We start from the raw sequence: 22,210 nt of genomic DNA, 5'->3' as shown, positions 1-22,210 counted from the left end.
GTGTTGTTTTGTCTCTCTTTACAGATGCGGCACGTGAAAATATGGAGAGTCACAAAAGGATGCCTCCCGTGGTAAATCAGGTAAGTCTATGGTGGTAAGAATTATATTTGTTGGTTCCCTCGGCTCACCTTGTGGTTTTCTTTTGTCTCCTAGGTGCCAAAGTTTGGCGAAGAAATGATGGAGGCAGCGCCGACCCGAAGGATGCTGTGAAGACTGGTGAGTATGGCGCGGCGCTGCAGCTGGAGGTGCGGCGCGTGCAGAAATGATGTTCTTTACAGGTCCGGAGACGAAATGGATCCAGAATCAGGTGTGCAATAGAAATAAGTTCGTTTTCTAACCTTGTCCCTTTCTTTCCTCTTTGTTTTAGGAGCTCCGGATTCGAGGCGGGCGTGGCAGAAGACTGGATGCAGGCTGCAGGCACGGTGAGCGTTGCGCTGCTGGATGCAGAATAACGCGAAGCGTGTGTTGCTGGTCGGGCGTGGTTTAAATAGCCTCAAAAGTAGTCCCAGGTAAGAAGTCCCTAGAACCACACCCGAGTAAAAAATAGTCCCTGTAGAAAAATAGTCTCTTTCAGGCTTCATGTTGGATTGGAGTCATTTGCAGCATGGTCTGTCTGAGGTATGTAATGACTATGAGCCTGGCGCCTTAGGCGCCAGGACTGAATCCAGATAGCCCCTAGCCGGGGCTGCTGAGGTTTTACTAAATGTCTAGATACCTGCTCCCGGGGCTGATGGGCTTGGTCCGGATGCCTGGGGGTAGGCATCATGACAGAAATATATAATGCAGGGAATGAATACCTGCAGGGAATTTCAGCAAGTCCAGAGAAGTCCTTTGGAGGAATTACAAGAACCGATAAGAACTGTCGCTAGAAACTATCTAAAACCAGTCCATAAGGCTGAACCAGTTGGACCTGGAGAAGGGAGTAAATTCTCCTGGCTTTATTTCTGTTTGCTGAATAGGTTTGATTAGTGGTAGGGTCAGAGTAGGATAGGTTTCGGACAGAGGACTGATTCTTAAGTTTGACAACCACCCTTTCATAGGGAAAGAGGTTATTATTATTTGAATACAAACCGTGAGTTGAAATGCCACCCCTTTGTCCCACTCCTCCTCACAACTTACCACACATGCCATATTTCACTCAAAAAGTACATTCTGGACAGATTACTGCCTCAAATCTATGGCTATTTCCATTTACTATAACAATTGTTTTTTCTGTTCTTTTTTTTAATTGCTGCTTATAAAGACACCTTATTGCACACACAATAATTCATAGCTCACGTGGAAAACAGCCACAGATATAGGGGACATGCAAAGAGGTAATATAAAGGCGTCATGCAACATATGGGTAATGCAAATGGACAGACTGTTATCTAGTAGTACTGTAGTGTAGTAGTATAGTCACAATTCAAAGGTCAAAGTCCACTCCAACGGGACCCTTGGGAGGAGGGAACATTATCATAGGAGTAATAACGGTGTTGCTTCCATTTCTGATAGTCTTAAATCAATTAAGATATGTGAATTAAAAAGCATAAATGTTTACCCCTTTCTGGAAATCAGTACACCACCCAGTGTTGAACCAGCAATGGAGAAGCCCATGGCTACCATTCCATTCCAGACTCCCAGCTCTTGGGGTGAGAAGCCGTTATCCAGCAAAAAGAGCGGAAACATGCTCATAGCACCTTGCTCACCTGCAAACAAAAAACATAGCTGTAAAATGAGCATGGACAAAAGATTTTGTGTTTTCTTTTTTTAACCAACAATCATTTAATTTCCATTCTTGTATAAAACTGCTAAAAGCAAATCATCAGCCTGTAGCTAGCTAAATATTAGACATTTCTCAATCACTCCTAATTTACTGAAGCTTATTTCTTTACTGTTGATTTAAATGGTCCCAAACCACAAACGCAGTCGCTTGGTAGCACCCAAGAGGAAAAGAGGGAAAGGCTAGAGGGAAGAAAGGTCTTGGAATGGTCAGGAACAATTAAGGCCCAGGGTCGGAAGAGGTGAACAACATCCAAATAACAAAGCACAATATTCCCTAACTAAAAGTGCAAGAAATACGACTAAAGAGGGGGTCAACGGGGTACTGGGTGGCACGGCGAAAGCGTGACTACTGCATAGCAGGGGAGGATTAGAGCTCTTACGTATATAGAGAATATTCCCATAGCAACGAAGAGTTTAAAAAGGAAATTCTCCAGCCCTTTCTTTAACAGGCGATGGTTGACCAGCACTCTTAAGAGTGATGCTGTTTCAGTGAATTGCAGCAGCCATGTTGAATTGTTTGCTTCCAAATTTCTTTTTATGATCTAGACAAGCAAGAAGGTGAAGGAATTAGCCGGCCTTAGAACTCTGACGGATGGTATTTGATTACCTTCTGTTGGACTTTGCCTGGCAGAAGTACATGCTAGACTCTGGGGTGAGCAGAGGGTTTGAAGGCGGTAAGGCTTTGTAAAGACAGGTAGCCAATGAAAGGGCTTGAGAGTTGAGCTGATGTGGTGTCATGCCTTCAGACTCACCCGATCACGATCACGTGATATGCAGGTGGCGGAGAGAAACCTGGACCCCTCCCGCGATTACCTCTGCTCGATCTTTAGGGGGACGCTGCGCTCTGAGGAATCCCTGGCGTCGCTTTTCCACGCCTGCATTGGGGATTGCCTTGGAGACTGCAGGCGCGGAGGGGATCGCCACTCCATACTGCGGTCCTCCGCTCGACACCGATTGTCACGAAGAAGGGGTCACGTGACACGGCTTCCAGGAAACAGGCACCAGATGAACCAGTGGGTCATGTGACCAGGTGAATGAACACGTGACCAGGAAATCGTCCGCGATTGGCCAACGAACCAGGAAGACTGCAATAAAAGGGGCTTGGCCTTTGCGCACATTGCTTCTCAGCTGATCTCTCGGCATTTAGCGATTTTCTGCATTTCTGAACTTCATGGTTATCGAATTCTTGGATTTTGGACTTCGTTTTCTCTTCTGGATTGCCCTCAATTTTGACGCTTGGATTATTTCTGACCTGTATACCTGGATTACCTGAACTTTGAACTGATTCTTGGATTGTTTATGGATTGACCTTTGGATTTGGCGCTTGGTAAACCTTCAGCTACCTTTTGTCTGAACTCTTGGAACTCTATCAAGTACTGTGTACCTTCAATCAGACCCTCTCCTCTCCCTTCAGATCCCGTGGTCCCATCCTCTCCTCTGCACCACTCATCTCACCCCTGGGGGGGAAATACAGTTAGGTTCAAGGCATTCATCATTCACCTCAAGGGTAGGTCTTTCTTATTATTTGTTTATGCTTGTTGTGAATACCGAGTAGCCATTAGCTAACCTGGTATTTTCTTTGCAGCCACCCGGGACCTGGTGTTTCCTGTTTACCCCCCCACCTGTGGCTCCAATAACCGGTCAGCGAGTATTTTTACCCCTATCTGACTGGTGCTTGGGGACGGAGGTATACTAATCCACGTGGACCTCAGGATTTGACATGTGGCCTCTTTGTTTCAGGTTCAAGATCAGTCTTCCTTCCTTATCTTGTATTATGATCTAGGCCTTTTGGGTGGAAAATATATAATCTGGAACAGTGATAAAAAAACAGAGAGCAACATAGCCCTGGTGACCACCACTTCATGGGACATTTTTAGGCATGGAAGTATTTGTTCCAGCAAATGGAAGTGGAAGTGTGACTTAAAAGGAAACTCAGAGGGTGTTTAGCGTTGCGATAATGATCTCGTTTTTAGATGTGTCGAACCACAAGCAACTGTCCGTCATCCAGTCGGTGGTACTCAAAAGGCAGGTAGATATGGAGCTTGCAATGTGAAAGCAATCTGGGTAGCTTCTGCCCAAGTCTGAAAAGAAGCAGAGTGGGAAGCAAGGACATCAACAAGTGGTTTGAGGTAGGCATTAAAAGGCTATGACAAGAGGACAAGCACTGAGTACAGGACAAAAGGGTCCTAACTCACCTGTCATGCAGGAAGGAGGAACCCACTCGAGAGCTCGTAAGCGATTGAGTGGAGATCATTGTTCAAAGTGTCAAAGTGTCAAACGCCACGAACAAGAAAAGGAAGATGAGAATTCAGGTGTGCCAATGTCCAAGTAGTTTAGTAGTTCATTCCTAATGAAGAGTGAGGCAGACTATCACCCTATTTGGCCAGAAGCCACATTAGTGGACAGGTAAAAGGTTATTGCTATTCTCACTATTATTTTCCCAAAGAAAGGTTATGGTTGACCATGATGGATGGATTTTAAGATTCATAGGAAATGTTTCTCACTGTAGTGACTACTGTACTTGTAGTCCATAGTCCCCTTTCCTTCATACTTGTGGGATATTCCCTCCTTCGTGACGGGACCATAACTTTTTGTAGCACCATACAAAAAATGCTTTGTCCTATATTTTTGTTGCGGGCCTGAGTGCATGCTTGGCCACAGGTCCCGCCCCGGCACCCCCAAGCCCTGCCTCCGGACCTCGCAACTCAGGCCTTTTTTTCGACTAGCCTAGGTCAGTATGTTTCTAACTAACTGAGGACATTTTAGGGGGACGGAGAGAGGATGTATGAAGGAAATTGGACTATGGACTAGGAGTACAGTAGTCACTACGGTGAGTAACTTTTCCTTACTCCTACGTCCCGTCCCATTTCCTCCATATTTGTGAGAGATTCCAAAGCACATGTCTCCCAAGGGGTGGAAGCGCCCTCTCATTAATTTAGCTGAAGGGATTTATCAAGACCGCCTGACCAAAGAGCATCTGCTCTCAAGCTCATGTCCAGGCAAGGGTGTTAACTGAAGGATGAAGGAGGAGCCCACATTGCTTCCCTTTGAGATAGTGTCCCACAGGACAGGTCTTTGGAACTCCACTGAGGCCGCTTTACCTCTGACAAGATGGGCATGAAGGCCTTTCAGATGTGGCTGCTTCTCTAGCTATTAGCTCTCCAGAGTTGCTGCCACATTCCACCTGGCAATGGTCGCTTTTGAAGCCGATGCGCCCCCGTTTACTCCCTCAAATGCGTTAAAGTATTGCAGGGATTTCCTAACTCCCTCGCTACTGTCGCGGTCAAACTTCAAGGCTTTCCTGTTGTCCGAGTGAAGAACTCTCTCTGACTCTGAAGTTGGGTTTGGAAAAAACACCAGGCGGCAAATCTCCTGGTTAATATGACATTCGAAAACTATCTTGAGGAGGAGCGCAAGATGCGAACGCAGCACCACAGTGTCCCGATGGAATGTTGTGGAAGCTTTGTCTGCCACTAGGGCCTGTATTTCTCTTATTCTCTTGGTGGCTGAAATTATGGGCACCAGGAATGCCATCTTCCAGTACAACAGCCTGATATCTACTGAAGCTCTTGGTTCAAATGGTTAGGGACATACGGCGGTTACAACGATACTTACAAGCCCTCAAAGTGTCGCCTTACAATGGGATTCCTGATGGAGAAGGTTTGACTGTCCAAATTCAGATAGGCACCCAGTGCTGACAAGTAAGTTCTGCAGGTTTCAGGCTTATTGCCAGACTCCGCCAGATAGGAAATAAAGCAAAGCACATCACCCAAAGAGGCTGATAAAGGTTTCTTGTGTTTCCCCAACGACCAGTGGCATAATCGTAGCCACTTACTCCTATTGTCATGATTCCTGCCCCTCGTGTCCCCAGCCCTCCAAGATGTCAGGCTGGAGCCAGGCCACGATCACCTACATGGCCCTCAAGGGCCTCTCCATCCCTCCAAAGACCCACTTGGAGTCAGACTTGGCGCTTGTGGCGCAATACTCACTCACTCCCATAGGATAACATTGGGGATTGGACTTGTAGTGCATTGATGGGGACAAGATAGATGCCCCCACATATTTCGGTTCCCAGAACTGCATGTGCGGTCTAGTCTTTTGGGTGTGGTTCAGCCCAGAGACACCTGGGATATCCAGAGACTATTTAAGCCACACCCAGGCTGAGAAACATGCTTTATGTTTTCTGCACCTGCAGCGTGACACTCACCGTGTTCGGATCAGTCTCCAGTAGGCCTGCATCTTTCTTCTGCGCTCAGCTCCTACAAGAACAAGAACACCGTTAGGAACAGCCTTACCTTGCGGCGCTTCTGCCCATCATTCATCGCTCCTTCTGTTCTGCTGGCATCTTCGGCGGTGTCATTCCCATCCCGGTACGCCGCTTCCTAAGGAAAAGGGAAAAGAACAGAAAAAAGACATTAGTAAGCATTCTGCAAATCTTCGCTTATTTTTAAATACTGTACGAGCTTCAAACGCTTACCTGAATCCCAGCCGCTCTGGGGGAACTCTATTTCTGGAACTTCTCATCCATCTGCAAGAGGGAAAAGACACTCCAGGTTAGCGTGGGAACATCTAGAGGCGCAGCATACGGCACTTACCCACCGCATTTGTTCTTCATAACCGGCATCCACGCTGAAAACGTCGCAGCACCTAAAAGACACAGAAAAAGAACTCAGTTCAATGCAAATACGAAAGGGGTGCATCGCGCTCTCACTCACCTTCAGCGCTACTCATCTCAGCAGCACGCCGCCATCCCCGGACGCCGGCCATCATCTAAGGAAGGAAAGGAACGAAGTTAGAGAACTGTTCAAAAGACTCATTATACTTACCTGTCGGACTCTTGCCAGTGAAGTAACTAGGCAGCAACGAACCTGCATCAATCAACGTGCCCTTGCGCTGAAAGCAGGACGGAGAGCACACTAGCCAAGAAAACAAGGTGAGCTGTGGATCAAAGGGAAGGGTTGGACCCCGGGGAAGAAGGGGTTCAAGCACACAATAGGGAGTTAAACTCTACCAATCCTGTGTTTCAGGCCCAGTCTCCAGTCGAATAGCCTCCAGGGAAGGGTTTGAGGTCGTTAGAGGTCAGAACAGGCTGAGTGACGTCCCTGTGGATAGAAGGTGAGCGTTACATATATTGAGCACTGGAAGAACCCTTCCGGGCCGTCTGTAAGAGTTGCCTGTTTTCATGTGAGAGTCCCAGGTGTCCCAAGGACCTGATCTTAGGAACCATGCTGTCAAGATCAGCAATTGTGGGGAGGGATGGAGGATCCTCCCCTCCTCCATGGACAGTAAATTCTGGTGAAGTGGTGACAAAACAATCTGTTCTTTTAAGTTCACCAGATCTGAGAACCAGAACCTGGCTGGCCACCATGGTGCGACTACAATGAGAGAACAAACCTCAGCTTCCTGAAACTTCTGCAGCGCTTTATGTATTAGAGGTACCAGCGGGAAGCACAAGCTATCATCCCATCCCATGGGATCTCTTGCGTGACTCTCAGGAAGCTCCCTCCCTGTTCTCCCCCCCGCCCCCATGGACGCACAGGCAGGGCAGTGACTGCTCATGCTGAAGGCAAAGAGATCTTCCTGGGGAAACCCACATCAGTGAAACAATCGCCTCACCACCTCTGGTTGTAGTTGCCACTAGTGTTTGCCTTTGCAAGCTGGCTCAATTGGTCCACTTCCGCAATTGATGCACCCGGCAGGTAGACTACCTGGAGCTATGCATTGTGAGCAACAGCCCATTCCCAGAACTCCAGGGACACATGTATGAGGGGAGGAGACCTTGTACCCCCATTTCTGTTGACGTAGAACATTGAGGCAGCGTTGTACATCCTTATAGATAACGTCTTGCCCTGAATGTTGGGGAGAAAGCTCTCAATGCCAGAAAAATGGCCTTCACGATGTGCCCAGGAGCAACGAATCTGTTGTGTTGGACACCTGAGGTACAGAGTGGTGGAAGGGTACACCCTGCAACAGAGTTTGGGGGTCCGACCACCAGAGTAGGTCTTGAATCAAATCCTGAGGAATTTGAATCGACTTTGACTGCTGATCCACCCCCTGCAACCAGGAGAGCCCCAGTGCCAGCCTGGTCGTCCTCATCCTCAACCTGGCCAGAGGGACTGCCTCAACACCGGAAGCCATCAGCCCCAACCGCCTCTGGAACCACCAGGCCATGGCATTGGTGGAAGAGAAAAAAGAGCATGTCTGCTGGATGTCCGCTACTATCTCTGGTGTTGCGAAGACTTTGGACTGTAGCGTGTCCCACAGGACCCCTATAAAAACCAGGCGTTGGCACGCAGTCAGATCTGACTTCCTCCAATTGACTGACAAACCCAGTCCAACAGGCAATAAAGGTGAGAGTTCACTGTCTTCGGGGATAGTCCCCATGCCAACCAGCCAGTAGTCCATGTACAAGTAGATGTATGTAGTCTGGAGACGGAGAAAGGAAGCCACCTCACCCATCATCTTTTTGAACTCTCTCGGTGCGGAATTGAGACCAAAATGGAGGACTCAAAAATGAAAATGGCACTCCCCCACTGCAAACCTCAAAAATCTTTGATGTGGGGCCCATATCAGGATATGCATGAAAGCATCTTTGAGATCCACTGCACATATCGAGTCCCCCTGCTGCAAGGCCGACTGGATCTAGAATTTCGGAAGTGAAGGAAAAGATTGAAGTCGGCTAGGTCCAGAATGGTGCACCTGCCTGGTTGGACTTTGGCACCATGAACAGACAGGAATTAAACCCCAGTCCAATTTCTATAGCTGGAACTCTATCGCCCTCATCTGTAGGAGCTTGGAAATGTCAGCCCCGTTGGAGTGGGCCACAGTGTGCTTCAATGGAGGAAGGGGGGTGGTGGCAGGAAGGGCGAGTCTGAACCCACTGCTGGTCACTGACAGCACCCATTAATCCATCATTACGGTCATCCAGGATTCAAAATGGAGGGCAATTCTCTACCCGAGTCTTGTGGGACCAGGCAAGCCCATCATTTCGTTGCCTTATATGTGGAGGAGGCTGACAAACTGGTTGAGGCAGCTTGGTGGTAGAAAAAAACCCTAAAAGTGGTTTTCTGCTACTTCTTTCTTTGCATACTGGGCGACCTGCCCTGCAGCCTCACCTTTCCCTTTTAAAAACCTCTGAATCCAGAAAAAGACCTGGATCGCGCCTCAGATCTGAACTAAGACATTTGCTTGGAAGGGGCAGACTTCATAAGCACCAACAGTGACTTCGCTGTCAGAGAACAAGCTTCTTTCTACCAAGCTCATAGTCTGAACTATGGAAAAGATCTATCCCTTCAAACGGGAGGTGGAGCACCTTAGCCAGCACCTTTTTGTACATTTCGTAGCGTGCAGCCACGCCTGCCTGCACGCTTCTGTGCCCAACGCCACTTCTCTAGCTGATGTGTCAACGTTTTGCGTAGCCGCCTCGAGGAGGACCTGCGTCACCATTCTAGCATCCGTCAAACCACCCTTGAACCCTTCCAAGCGGTTCTGAGGGATGAATTTCTCAAATTCAACCAAATCTTTCCATAGCCATTGGTTTGTGGCTGCGAGCATCTATGTGGCGTTGGATTGTCTCAATTGTAAGGCTCAGTTCGCAAACGCCTTCTCACCCAGCCCTGTAGGGCCCTAACCTCCTTATTGAGCAGCTGCGACGCAGATGAGGATGACAATGCGGATGCCGGTTTCACAAACATTGCTGCCACTGAGACACAGCTACGGGCGCTGATTGGAGCTGCAACACAAAACAAATTCATTCCATTAGTCAGTCTAATAAGTCTTGCCTTGGTGTACCAGAAGCCTACATCTATCTATTGCAGGCCGCGTGCAATCAGGAGTGTGCTGAGGGCCAGTGCTCTCTCACGGTCTGGCTGCGGCAGTGTGCAGCATATCTCCGCTTATGGCCCCGTTTGCTTGCAAAACTTTTACTAAGCTTGCGGTGAGTCACAATCATTTCAGGAGTGACTATAGACATGTATTGGCGGCGGTAGTATCCAGTTAATTACTCGGTTTGCCTTGCTGATAGCGACTGAGGGACGTAGTCCTTGGGCTATCGGCATACACATGATATACATCGTCTCTGTCAGCTGACGTACGAAACCTGGAATGTGATGCAACGCACGTGCTAGAGACGGATATAGCAGAAGTGATGATTGGCAGCCGTCTGTTGGAAGCACAGAATAATTATCTTTCTGCTCCTCCCAACCCTTCCATTTCCATGCTAACTGAGGGAGCTGAACCCAGACACTCTGGGGAAGCCGACCATAATTCCTTTAGACATACTCGTGTGTGTCCCCTTAGAGTGATTAAGGCTTCAACTGGCTGCACTAACATAACAACAAAGCCTTCCACAGCTAAACTCACACAATTCTTTTTGGAGCATGAAGGAAAGGACAAAAAGACATTAAAATCCTCTAGAAATCAAACTATTTGGAAGGATAGCCTGTTTAGGTACGCAGATGGTAGAACATTTTAGTAGAGGTCACTTAATGGCTTAGCAAGAAGAGAGTGTATTTACAAATTAGGAAGGGTGTACCACAGAGAATGCCGAAATCAAAGACCTTACAGACATCTATATGTTGTTGTTACATAACTTGATTAGGCAGTTGCCATAAAAGCATAAACATTACAAGTTAAAAGGATTAAAACACTAATACATTAGTCTCACAGTCTTATGGTTCTGTGGCAAGTAGACAAAATATTCGGAAATAATTCACAAGGAGCAGCCATAATCATATTGTAATGTACTATGCATGATGTTACACATGTGAGAAAAAACATACACGCAGTAATAAAATGTCACCCTTAATTTAGTATTGGTTAGGCCCTTCTCAACCAAGCCCTGTGAATATACTTTGCTACAAAGTAGACTGCATTCAAATTATCAAATGATATAAATAGCTGCATGGAATCACTAATTGACAAGATGTTTAAAAGCGGGTTCAAATGTCTCGGGGGGATAGCTCAGGGGCAACGTGCTCACCTTGGAAGCAAGACGAGACAGAGCACCACAGGTTTGATCCCCGGATCCACGTTTATAAATCTCTGGGTATTAAGCGTGTTATAAACAGCCTATCATATCATATCATAAATGTCTGGCCCCAAGATCTTTTAGGCCTTCGCATATTATTATTTAAATTATATTATTTATTATATTATTATTATTATTATTTATATTAGCATGAAGTGGAGAGTGGTTTCCGTGTTTCCCCCTCAAAGCAGACAATCACTGCTATGGTTCCTGCCCCAATGAGTGGTATAATCCTGCACCGGGAGGCAACCTAGTCGGAACCTCAAATACAAAGCAAAAGCATATGTCAGAGCTATTACGTCCAAATATTCTTTAAAGCCTATAGTTGGCTTCAAATTAAGATAATCTGGTCCACTGGCCAAAGCAAGGCACCTAATTGACGCCCTGCTTTGCTTATATCTTACAAAAGCAGCATTCACCCTTGCCTTTGCATTTATTTCCATGTTGTTTGGGTTGTCCCAAACATCAGACAAGCCCAAAAGGGCAAGCCACTCTCTTACATGAGCAAACCAGCGAATCCTTTGCCAACCCCACAATGTCATTACATACTTTAGACCATCCCTGTATTTTACCAGCTCCTGTCTTCCCCACACCCAGTGCCAGTAGTGAACCGGTCTGATCTCAACTTCTTCTCAGAGTGGGGTGAGGTCGCATTTCATGCAAGTTGTCACGCTGGGCGTACTTTTAAGGCAACAAGAGGGTGCTTTTCAGAAATTAGTTTTCCTTTATGGTCAGAGACACAGCATCAGTGTAGCCCCAAACTTCGTCTCCGAAATAATACTGCTGCCCTTCCCTTAGCCCGGTACAGTTTGTGGGCTGGTTGTATAGCTCTCCCCCCTCCCCCCATTCCTTGCTTGGTAACTTTTCAGGGCCCTGCTATTTTTCTTGAGGGTAATATTTGCCTTAAGAAGTTGACCAGCTCAATTCCCCCCACTGGAAAAGCAGATTCCCAGGTAGTCAAACGATTTAACCTGTTCCAATCTGCAGCCACCCACCTCTAGATTCAGGTCTTTGCACCCTGTTTTCTTGGTAGAAAACATCATAGTCATGGTCTTGGTAGCTTAATCTCCAGGCACAACTCGTTACATTTTTCAGAGAAAATTGACAAGAGCCAGAAGCAGCCCCATTGGAGTTGACAAAAGGATTGCGTCGTCCGTGAAAAATAATGTGGGCAATCAATCGCCCCCCATCCTTGGCGGGTCTGTTTTGGTGGCAAGGAGTGCGTCTATCATTGCATTTATGCATATGCAGAACAAGACAGGACGCACCCATGGCGAACCCCTCTCTCCACAGCGAATGGGTCTGTAACTTCTCCTCCCAAACCCCAACGGACCACTGCAGTGTTTTTCTTATACAAGAGTTGTATTGGCTGCAGTAGCTCCTCTGGGATATTTTTAGCATGTAATGCAGCCCACAGTTTGTCTCTTGGGATGCTATCGAAAGCTGTTTTCAAATCTATAAATACACCATACTAGAGTTGGAGTTTGTGAGATGCTTTTGGATCGACCGTGCTCATTCATTCCCACCTGGAACCCAGCCTGCAAATGGCTAAGCTGGTTGGTGCCCTCAACCCATGCCATTAGATGGTATGACAATGTTTTTGCAAAGATTCTTCATGTTACGTCCAGTAGGGAAATAGGGCGGTAATTGCTGTTGTCTGCCCTGTCCCCTTTTTTGAATATTGGGACATTCACAGCAGAAGTTCAGCTGTCAGGGACTCGATTTAGCTGTAGTAGAGCGTTAAGGACAGATGTTAGCACCGGAGCCCATACGGAAATCTTGCTTTTGTATAGGTCTACCAATACACTATCCAGGCCAGGTGCTTTTCTCCCTTTCTAAGCCTTCATCGCCCTCTCGACAACTCTAAAGTTAGCGCCAGGTGTGCGGATGCCCCCCTCTCTACCTCTGCACCTACCTTTGTGGTGCCCAGCACACCTCGCCTTCCTCCACCAACCGGGGGCCTAGGCAGTGCTTCAAAGTGGCACTTCCACATGGTCGGGGTGATGCTCTCGTTAACGTTTGTGTCACCCTTCAGATCTGTGTCAGTGATCAGTTTCCAGAATCTAACATGGTCCCTTCCTTCACTGAATCATCCATAGTGGCCACTTTCCAGACATGTACAGACTTTTTTTTGTTGCCACTATTTTCTTATAGTCCTCCCTCAAGGAGCGTAGTGGTTCCCTGTCAATCCGTGCCGTTCCCCTCAGGTATGTGGTCAGGCTGCGCTTAGCTTCCCTGCAGTCCCCATCATGTACCCGCCTTTTCTGCCTGCTATCGGAACTGTTACCATGGACTTTATAAGTGTTACTGTTTTGTCAAAGCTCCGAAATATGTAGTCGGGCTGCCTGTTCTCATCACACATCATTTCAATAGGTCTCAGTATGTTGCCATATAGTATCGGAGCAATATCCTCCTGGATCACAGAGGCCCACTTGATTGTTCAACGGGCACGGCCTTGGACTGCTATGTCCACAGCATTGCTACCAGCCCTTATTAATAGGAGGAGCAAATCCCCTGACAGAGCATTACTGGCCGGTGATCATTTTCTGTGCGGTTCAGCACTTCAAACCCTACCACCAGTTGCCAGTCGCATCCCAACACCAAGGCATAAGCTATCCCGTTAGGGTTGTAGTACGTGTTTGTAGCATCAATGAGGAGACGTAGTTGTATAAATATAACTGGGATTTATTGATGTATTTAAATATAGGTATATATATATATTAGAAGGGGATAAATATAAGGAGTCTCTGAAGAGAGATGCTTCAGTCTCTCCAACCGCCTCTTCAATGTTCCTCCTTTTCTCCTCAACATTCCCTTCTAGAATCCCTGTAGATTCCATGACATCAGTGCAGCAGATGTCACCATGCTACACATCCCTCTTCTTTCTAGACAAGTCCTTATTCTCCATAGTCCGTTAAGTACATCGGTCTCTGGTACCTTCTTCCAAACCTTGATACATACGTCTTCATCACAGTTGGTACATATATGGAATTTGCTGGTAAGGACATTTTCTGGTTCTCTCTATTTTCACTTACATCACTTTTATTCGCATCTTTCAAAATCCTATTATATCTTTCCACTACACCATTGGTCTGTGGGTGATAAACCGCACTGGTCACATGCTTAATCGATTTCTTTTCTAAATAATCTTCCATCTCTCTCGAGACAAACTGAGGGCCATTATCAGATAGGATAGCTCCAGGATATCCTTCCCGACCACATACTTCTTCTATGAAATTGATAATGTTTTTAGTTGTAACACTCAACATCAATTTCACTTCTGCCCATCTTGTTAATATATCAATCATAACCACACAAAACGTTTGGCTTCCTTCACTCCATATGGGACCCATTACATCGATCCCTACTTTCATCCATGGTCTACTTGGCACATCAGTCATAACCATCGGATACACACTACTCACACAATTCTTATCTGACTTATTGCAAAGGATACAGTTTCTTATGATCCTCTCGATTTCTGCATCACATCCCGGCCACCAGTATGTATTCCTTATCCGGCACTTGGGTTTGGAAATGCCTTGGTGGCCTTCATGTCCCAGCTCAATTATTTTCTTCCCGACATCTTCTGGTGGAGTTAGTCTGTCTCCTCTAAATAAATATCCATCTTGCACACTTAACTCATCTCTGACACTCCATAATCCTTGCACATCTTGTTTATGTTTTCCATAATAAACTGCAGTTTTACGTCTTTATTCATGGCTCCCAACCATTCTTCCTTAGCAATATCTGTGTCCTGTAACATACATATCATTTCTTGTTGATGCTCCTCATCTCCATTTCCACTCTCCTCTTGGACATTCGTAAGCCTAGATAAACAGTCTGCAGCATAATTCCTCACTCCTGGAATATACTTAACCACTACATTGAACTCCTGCATTCTGTGAAACCATCTTCGTATCCTAGATGACACTTTGTCCAAACCTTTGTTCATAAATAGTTCCACTAGTGGTTTGTGATCTGTGTTTATCTCGAATTGTGTCCCCCAGAAAAAACTTCTGAATTTGTCCACTGCCCATACAATAGCCAAAGCCTCCTTTTCGATAGTTGCATACGCCTTCTCTGCTCCCTTTAACAGCCGTGAAGCAAATGCAATTACTTTTTCCTCTCCATCATGTATTTGCGCCAATACTGCACCCAGACCTACATTACTGGCATCCGTTGTGATCACCGTACGCTGTCCTCTTACAAAGTTCTTCAGTGCAGGCGCATTTGTCAGGGCATCCTTATATAGTTGAATTCCTTCTCGCAATTTTCATTCCATTCATATTTAACATTCATCCTAGTGAGATCCCTCAATACAGCTGTGTGATCAGCAAATCTTCTAACATATTTGGAATAATACTCGGCCATTCCTAGAAATGTCCTCAATTGTTCTTTATTGCCCGGTGTAGCCATATTGTTGATTGCAAACATCAGGTCTGGTTTGGGTGTAATCCCTTGCTCCGATATAACATGACCTAGATATTCAATTTCCTTTGTCGCCAATTGTAGCATCAATGAGGAGACGTAGTTGTATAAATATAACTGGGATTTATTGATGTATTTAAATATAGGTATATATATATATTAGAAGGGGATAAATATAAGGAGTCTCTGAAGAGAGATGCTTCAGTCTCTCCAACCGCCTCTTCAATGTTCCTCCTTTTCTCCTCAACATTCCCTTCTAGAATCCCTGTAGATTCCATGACATCAATGCAGCAGATGTCACCATGCTACAGTGTTCTTTGCTGGTTGATCGGCTTGGAACCGGCCTTTACATGCCTTAAGCCCGATGTTATGCAGCCTCCTCACGATCTCTACCCTTCCCGGCTGAGTTCTTGCTGGTGTAGCGGCTATCACATGACTCCCCGGGCCTCGTCCTGGTCATCCCAAAGACCTTCCAAATCTCTTGGAAACTCCAGTTGGGTATTAAAATCCTCCAGCACAATGACGCTTTTCTTTTGCCCACCTGTCACTTCCATATGGTCAACTTCGTTGCATAGAGCCGTTACCGTGTTTGATGTTGACTTGTCTTTCACTCTATTATAAATGTTAAGTAACAAACAGCCATTACAATTGAGGATACTGACCTTTAATAACAAGTGGTCCAGGGATCCAGTGATACCTTGCTTAATCTTCCAGTTTAGCGCAGTCTTCACCCAAACTGCCAAGCCTCCCAAGAGCCTCTTCCTCAGTCCTTTTGTAGGTTTAATTCCGAGAATCTCAAAACCCTGAACCACTGGGTCTACCTGAGCCCATGTCTCCTGGAAGGCGATGACATCATATTCCTCCAGAGATGCGACCCAGTCATTGTCCTCAAGATGTTTGCCTAAGCCTGCTACATTCCAGGACAGACACAGACTGCCCAGGGGTTGCTTGTGATTCTCAATCTGGGATAGTCAGTGTAATCCTCATGCCCATGATGGCCGGCCACAGTGGTTCCCTAATTGCCCGGCTGCCCCACGGGTCACCCGCTAGGTGTGGGCCCTCCTTAATGCCTGTGGGGGGGGGGCATTGCCCTGGGCAATGTGGCCATCAGAGTAATGTTGCAACCCGGGGGCAGGTTGGTTCTGGCTTCAATGCCCAGTAACCCCTGCATCAACCACTCTTCCTTCAGAAGAACAAGTTACTTACCCATGGTAATGTTCTTTCGACTGGATGAACCTCCCACGTATTCCTTATCTTTGATATTTCCAATATTTAGCTTGCTGCCTCAGAAAATAATTTCAGCAGGAGGCGCCGTGCTTCGATGCCTGTCGACTCAATGTCCCTCGGAGGCCTCCGTCTCGATGTCGACGTCACCACAGGTATATGTAGCATGTGCAGCGCCCATTGGCCTCAGTTCCATTTTGACGCATGGAGCTTTACCTTGTATGTGACAGTTACACACCCTTAGAGAGCGTAGACTGCAACCGCAAGGGAAATTCTACTGCAGGGTTTGTTGGGTGGGGCGGTAATGAATATGTGGGAGGAACATACAGTCGAAAGAACGCTACCATGGGTAAGTACCTTGTTCTTCAAATGGATTGTGTCCTCACACGTATTCCTTATCTTTGATACACTCCCAAAGCAGTTTACATAATTTGGAGGATGGAGTAGACATTAATGTGATTATGTATGCACAGAGTGCAACACTGCTTTCCCAAAAGCAGAATCTTGGCCCGTGGAGGAGTCTAACTGTAGTATTTAGTAAAGGTGTGCACAGACGACCATGTGGCAGCTGTACATATATCCTTTAACGGAACTCCCCTCTACAACTCAGACCAAGATGCAACACTCCTAGTCGAATGAGCTCTTAGATGTTCTGGAGGGTCTTTACCTGCCAGTCTGTAACATTCCGATAAAGTTAATATAATCCATCTGGAGATAAGTTTGCTTGGTGATGGCCAGTCCCAATTTGTGACCTGAATAGCCCACGAATAACTGGTCATTCTGTCGCAATCTTGGAGATGTAACAGCTCAGTGCATATCTAGGGTCAAGTCTGTGAAGACTTTCTTCCTCCTTCCCGGGATGTGGTGGAGATAAAAAGATGGTAATGTTATCTTTGGAGTAATATAAAACTCAGAAACAATTTAAGGGAGAAAAGAAGGCCTCACCTTTAGTACCACTCTGTCTTTATGAAAGACAGTATGAGGAGGCTTGCAGGACAAGGCCTGTAGCTCCGTCACCCTTCGGGCTGATGTAATTGCCACTAAGAATACCGTTTTCAGAGTTAGAAGTCTTAATGGACAAGAATGTAAAGTTTTGAAAGGAGCTCCCATCAAGTAGTTTAACACCAAGTTGAGATACCATAGTGGGACTGCGATACGATTTTCCACCAACAAAAAAAAAAGGTTCCTTTTAATGCCTACCTCTGTGCACAGCCTGCACTACAGGCGAGGAAGGCAGAAGCACCCGGGCTGGGCTCAAAACATTGCATCAATGTGAGCCCAGCCCGGGTGCGGTCAAACTTGACTCCAGCTTCAACGGTAAGGAGGTTTGGGTGGGGGAGCCGGGCCCCTTTTTATTAATTAATTTATTAATTTATCTGTTGGGTGCTGGGCCATGGCCAATACTATTTCTCCCGCCCGGAAATATTATTAGCCACTTACACCCAGCACCCGCCGTAATAACGCAGCCTGCTGCTCATAGAAGGCTTCTTCTACGAGCAGCAGGCTGCATTATTATGGTGGGTGCTGGGTGTTACAGAGCAGGCGCTCTCTAACACCCAGCACCCATACCTGCCTACATTTGAAAATCAAAATTCCTGAGATTTATGCCCTGCCCACAGTCACAAAACCCCACCCTTTTTCACCTGGCTCCGCCCACATGTCCAAAAGGTAACTTTGCTGTAATGTGATGTGACTACAGAAATTTGCAGTTCAAATTGAAATATACATATTTCATTAAATTGCCTTTTCACAACCACCCAAATTGCATTGGACAAAAGGCATTTGCCTTACATAAAATCAACACTTTAAAATGTGCACATGTAAACTCCAAGAACCAATGCAAAGGTTTTCCCTGAATTTTGTAGTACCAAAATTGGACATTCCACCTTAGTTGTTTTTCATCAGGTTAGGTAGGGGGGCACAATGGGAGGCACATGATTTCAGAGGGGGGGCACTGCCCCCCCCCTTGCGACACCACTGGTCATACAGTGAAGGTCATTAAATAACAGCACATTATTGACGCCAGGGTGCAGGACCAGATATAGAACCGTGGAGGTGATGTGTGCCCCCTGCCCCCGGCCCCCGGCCTCCCCACTGCTGATGGTGGAAACAGTGGGGCAGGGTCGAACTGGGGCATACAATTGTCTCGCCCACCAACCGAAAAAGTGCTCCACAATTAATCAATTCCTTTTGTGACATTGTTTGAATAACCCAAGGTGGAGGTGATGCAAATTGTACATTTTAATTCAGCAACACTGGTCAAAACTATTGGGCCAGTTTGATGAGTTACTGGACTCATCAAACTGGCCCACATTGGCCAAAAAGGTGGCTCACTTTGACCCACTAAATGGGCCCACACAAGCATTTTGCGTTCTTGGTTAAGCCATGGGCCTATTGCCCTATATAGGCCAGTCCGAGCAGCCTGCAGTGGTGCAGGGAGGCTAGCTGTCGAATTTATCACAAGGCAAGCAGCCAGAGTCAGCAAGAAGTGTAGAGGAAGATTAGGCAGAGAGGATCTACCTACTTGATAACAACGGCCCTGAGAGGTAAGCCTAGCCCAACGTTTTATTCTAAACAAATCTTTTTAATGTATTCAAAGGCCTTCTGCAAGCAGGATGCGTAATTGGTGCAGGTGGCCGCGCTGGGAATTCATTTTCTCCTGCCCGTGGTGGGAGAAATCTCAATACCAGCCACTTGCTTGCGCTCAGCCGTGCACTAAAAGCACTGCCGGTGCTGGTAGAAAGCCTTTTCAATCACAGTTTAAAGAAAATTAGCTTTTCTGAGCAGGCGGTGTTAAAATTGCAGGGCCATGTGCATTTGGTGGGCAAAATATTCGTCCCAGAGCCCTTTGCTAGCACGCAGCTCTGCACTGATAAAGCCTGCAGAAGGCTAAATCATTTATTCTTTCCTGTCATCAGCAACCATGACTTGCAATTAATAGATTTGTGATCAACATGTTAGCACTTGAATCAGAATAGTGCTTGGAAGCAAGAGGAAACGGGAGACATTTGCACAGAAAGTGACTCAAAGCTATTTCTTTTTAAAGCCGAGTTCATCCATAAAATCAAACATGGTTTTGCATTCTGAGATGTGTAGTCGGTTCAGGGTGGGGCAAATACTCCAAGGAGGTTGCTTTGAGTGTACTTTGCAAATAAACAAGACCATTGTGGCTCTTGTTTAACACAAAACAAATGTGTACTAATTAGAGCTTGGAAGTTTGTGGCAGGTAAGTTAAATTGCTGGCAATTCTGGCTTCACTGCTTAACCAAAGCATGTGATCCTGGCCAAATCATTTGACCCACCCAACCATACAAATGCTGGCAAGAACAGACATTTTTATTTTACCCATACTGGTGTCAGTGGACTCAGCCCTACAGATAAGGGGTGTATCAGCCCATTTTACTCCCTTAAAAAAGGCAAATACATGACCCAACAAAAAGTGTGCCTCTGCTTTCACCCACACAGCTCCCATTATGTTTGGGCCAGTAATACCATTCATGCAGCGAAGCTTTCCATTTTACAGACATTGCACTGATGTTATAAATCAGAGGTACATAGAAATCATTTCTGCATTCTTGCTAATTCTAGATCTTGGGGTACAACTAATTCTGGTGACATTCAATATTAGTACAAAATTGCTAATCAAATTAGTTTATTTTCTAATCAAAAAAATGTTTATTAGCAAAATCTGCTAATACATTTTTGAAAACTAATTTATGTCTTGTACCAATCTGGAGCCCCAGATTGGCTAGATGCAATAGAAAGGATAACACCATGGTTGTGTTACATGAGAAAGGGTCAACATTCTTATCCCTACACCAGCTGCAGAACTTATTCCAGCGGCAGCGGTACAAAGATTTGGTTGCTGGCCTTCTGGCCGAAAGCAAAACCTCAATTCCGTCATCCAGGAGATCCCAATCCTTGTATCTCAACCTCTCAGAAACCATGCGTGAAGGCTGAGAGTCCAGATATCCGTATGAGGAAACCGACCCTCCTATCGCGAGAGAAGGTCCTCTCTTTGTGGAAGACAAATCGGAGGGCATTTGGACATGTCCAGAAGGTCTGGGTACCAATTCCTACTGGCCCAGTCGGGGGCAGTTACAATCATGGATTTCTTGAACCTTCTCAACCTCCTGATTTCGTGAGGAATCATGGGAACTGGAGGAAACGCGTACAGTTGTGGAAATGCACAGTCCCCCACGAACGCGTTTCCTAGAGCTCCTCTTGGGGGGAAATTCCCTTGAGCAGTACAGTTTGCACTTCCTGTTGGCCCTGCTCGCAAATAGATCCACTTGAGAGGCTCCCCAAAGGCTGAAGATCTCCTGAAGGACTTCCTGAGCCATTTCCCACTCGTGAGAGACTGTGCTATGCCTGCTCAGAGCGTCCGCCGTCATGTTCTTCTCTCCGGCTAGGTGAACTGCCGACGGGGAGATTCCTTCTTGTAGTGCCCAGAACCACAGCTGCATTGCCTCTGCAAAGTGGTAGTGATCGCTACACCTCCTCGCTTGATGAGGTAGTACATGGCCTCTGTCTTGTCCATCATTATCAGAACATTCTTTCCCCGTGCAGTGCTAGTCTGATTGCCCTCAGCTCTAAAAGGTTGATATGCAGTTTGGACTCCGATGTAGACTAACGACCGCTGATGGTCAAATCGTTGGTATGGGCTCCCTACCCCTTGAGTGAGGCGTCCATCACTACCATTATCTCCGGCCATGGTTGCCAAAAAGGTTCTCGTTTCAAGATGTTCTCCCGACAGGCCCACCACTGAAGGTCCAGCGAGAGACTGATTTTTAGGAGATCCGACATCCTCCCTGAGAATTGTGACCACTGGGTCCTGAGAGCCCAATGGAGAGATGTTATTCCCAGGCTAGCCGCTGGCACCAGAAAAATGCAGGATGCCATGAGGCCGAGCAACCTCAGAAAATCGAAGGCCGGTAGATGTTGGGCATTCTGGAATTTTGTCACCATCTGCAGAATGTCTTGAGCCCTCACCCGGTGGTGAGGTTTTTCCCAGGGATGCATCCAGGACTGCGCCGATTAACTGGTGTCTTTGTGATGGTATCATGTGGGGATTCTTGAAGTTGAGGGAGAAGGCCAGTCTGTGAAGGGAGTGATAGGTGGAGCTGAGATTCCAGGGCCTGATCCGGGGAACTGGCCCCAATTAGCCAATTGTCTAGGTAGAGGTAGACGTGAATCCCCCCCCCCTCTCCTGAAACTCACTGCCACAACCACAATTACCTTGGTGAAAATCCTCAGGGCGGCGGTCAGCCCACACGGCAGAACTCAAAACTGATAATGGGAACCGCCAACAGCGAACGTCAGGTGCTGTCTGTGCTTGTGATGGATCGGCACATGAAAGTAAGCATCCTGAAGGTCCAATGATACCATCCAATCCTGAAGCTGGAATGCCTGAAGGATCTGAGAAAGAGTTACCATCTTGAACTTGTCATTCCTGAGGAACTTGTTCAAGTTTCTTAAGTCCAACATGGGTATGAATCCTCCATCCTTCTTTGGAATCAGAAAATATGGGGAGTACCAACCCTTGTTCCTTTCCGCTCCAGGTACTGGTTCTATAGCACCTTTCTCCAGCAGGGTTAAAATCTCCTGCATAAGGAGCGGATATGGAATCTTCAAAGAGTTGTTCCCACGGGGGATGACTAAGGTTTTTGCAGGAAAGGTAGGCAGTAACCATGGGCAACTGTTTCTAATGTGCAAGCATCTGAAGTAATAGCCTGCCATTCTGTCAGAGGCTGTGACAACCTG

The 22,210-nt window shown here is 46.5% G+C and overlaps 1 protein-coding gene across 7 annotated transcripts in view; it reads right to left on the bottom strand.

The window, feature by feature from the left end:
- The window catches only part of MFSD3 (major facilitator superfamily domain containing 3), a 926,467-nt gene that overhangs the window by 596,146 nt on the left and 308,111 nt on the right, over window positions 1–22,210 (bottom strand). For all 7 annotated transcript variants that reach the window (XM_069621959.1, XM_069621955.1, XM_069621958.1 and 4 more), the window contains exon 3: window positions 1,541–1,688. In XM_069621959.1, the coding sequence (XP_069478060.1) occupies window positions 1,541–1,688 (148 nt within the window). The remainder of the gene's footprint in view (window positions 1–1,540; window positions 1,689–22,210) is intronic.

Source organism: Ambystoma mexicanum, chromosome 5q (genome assembly GCF_040938575.1).
Source record: "Ambystoma mexicanum isolate Mex_15411 chromosome 5q, UKY_AmexF1_1, whole genome shotgun sequence".
Lineage (NCBI taxonomy): Eukaryota > Metazoa > Chordata > Amphibia > Caudata > Ambystomatidae > Ambystoma > Ambystoma mexicanum.
The sequence above is the reverse complement of the archived record's forward strand: the minus strand, read 5'-3'. Positions and strand labels throughout refer to the sequence as shown.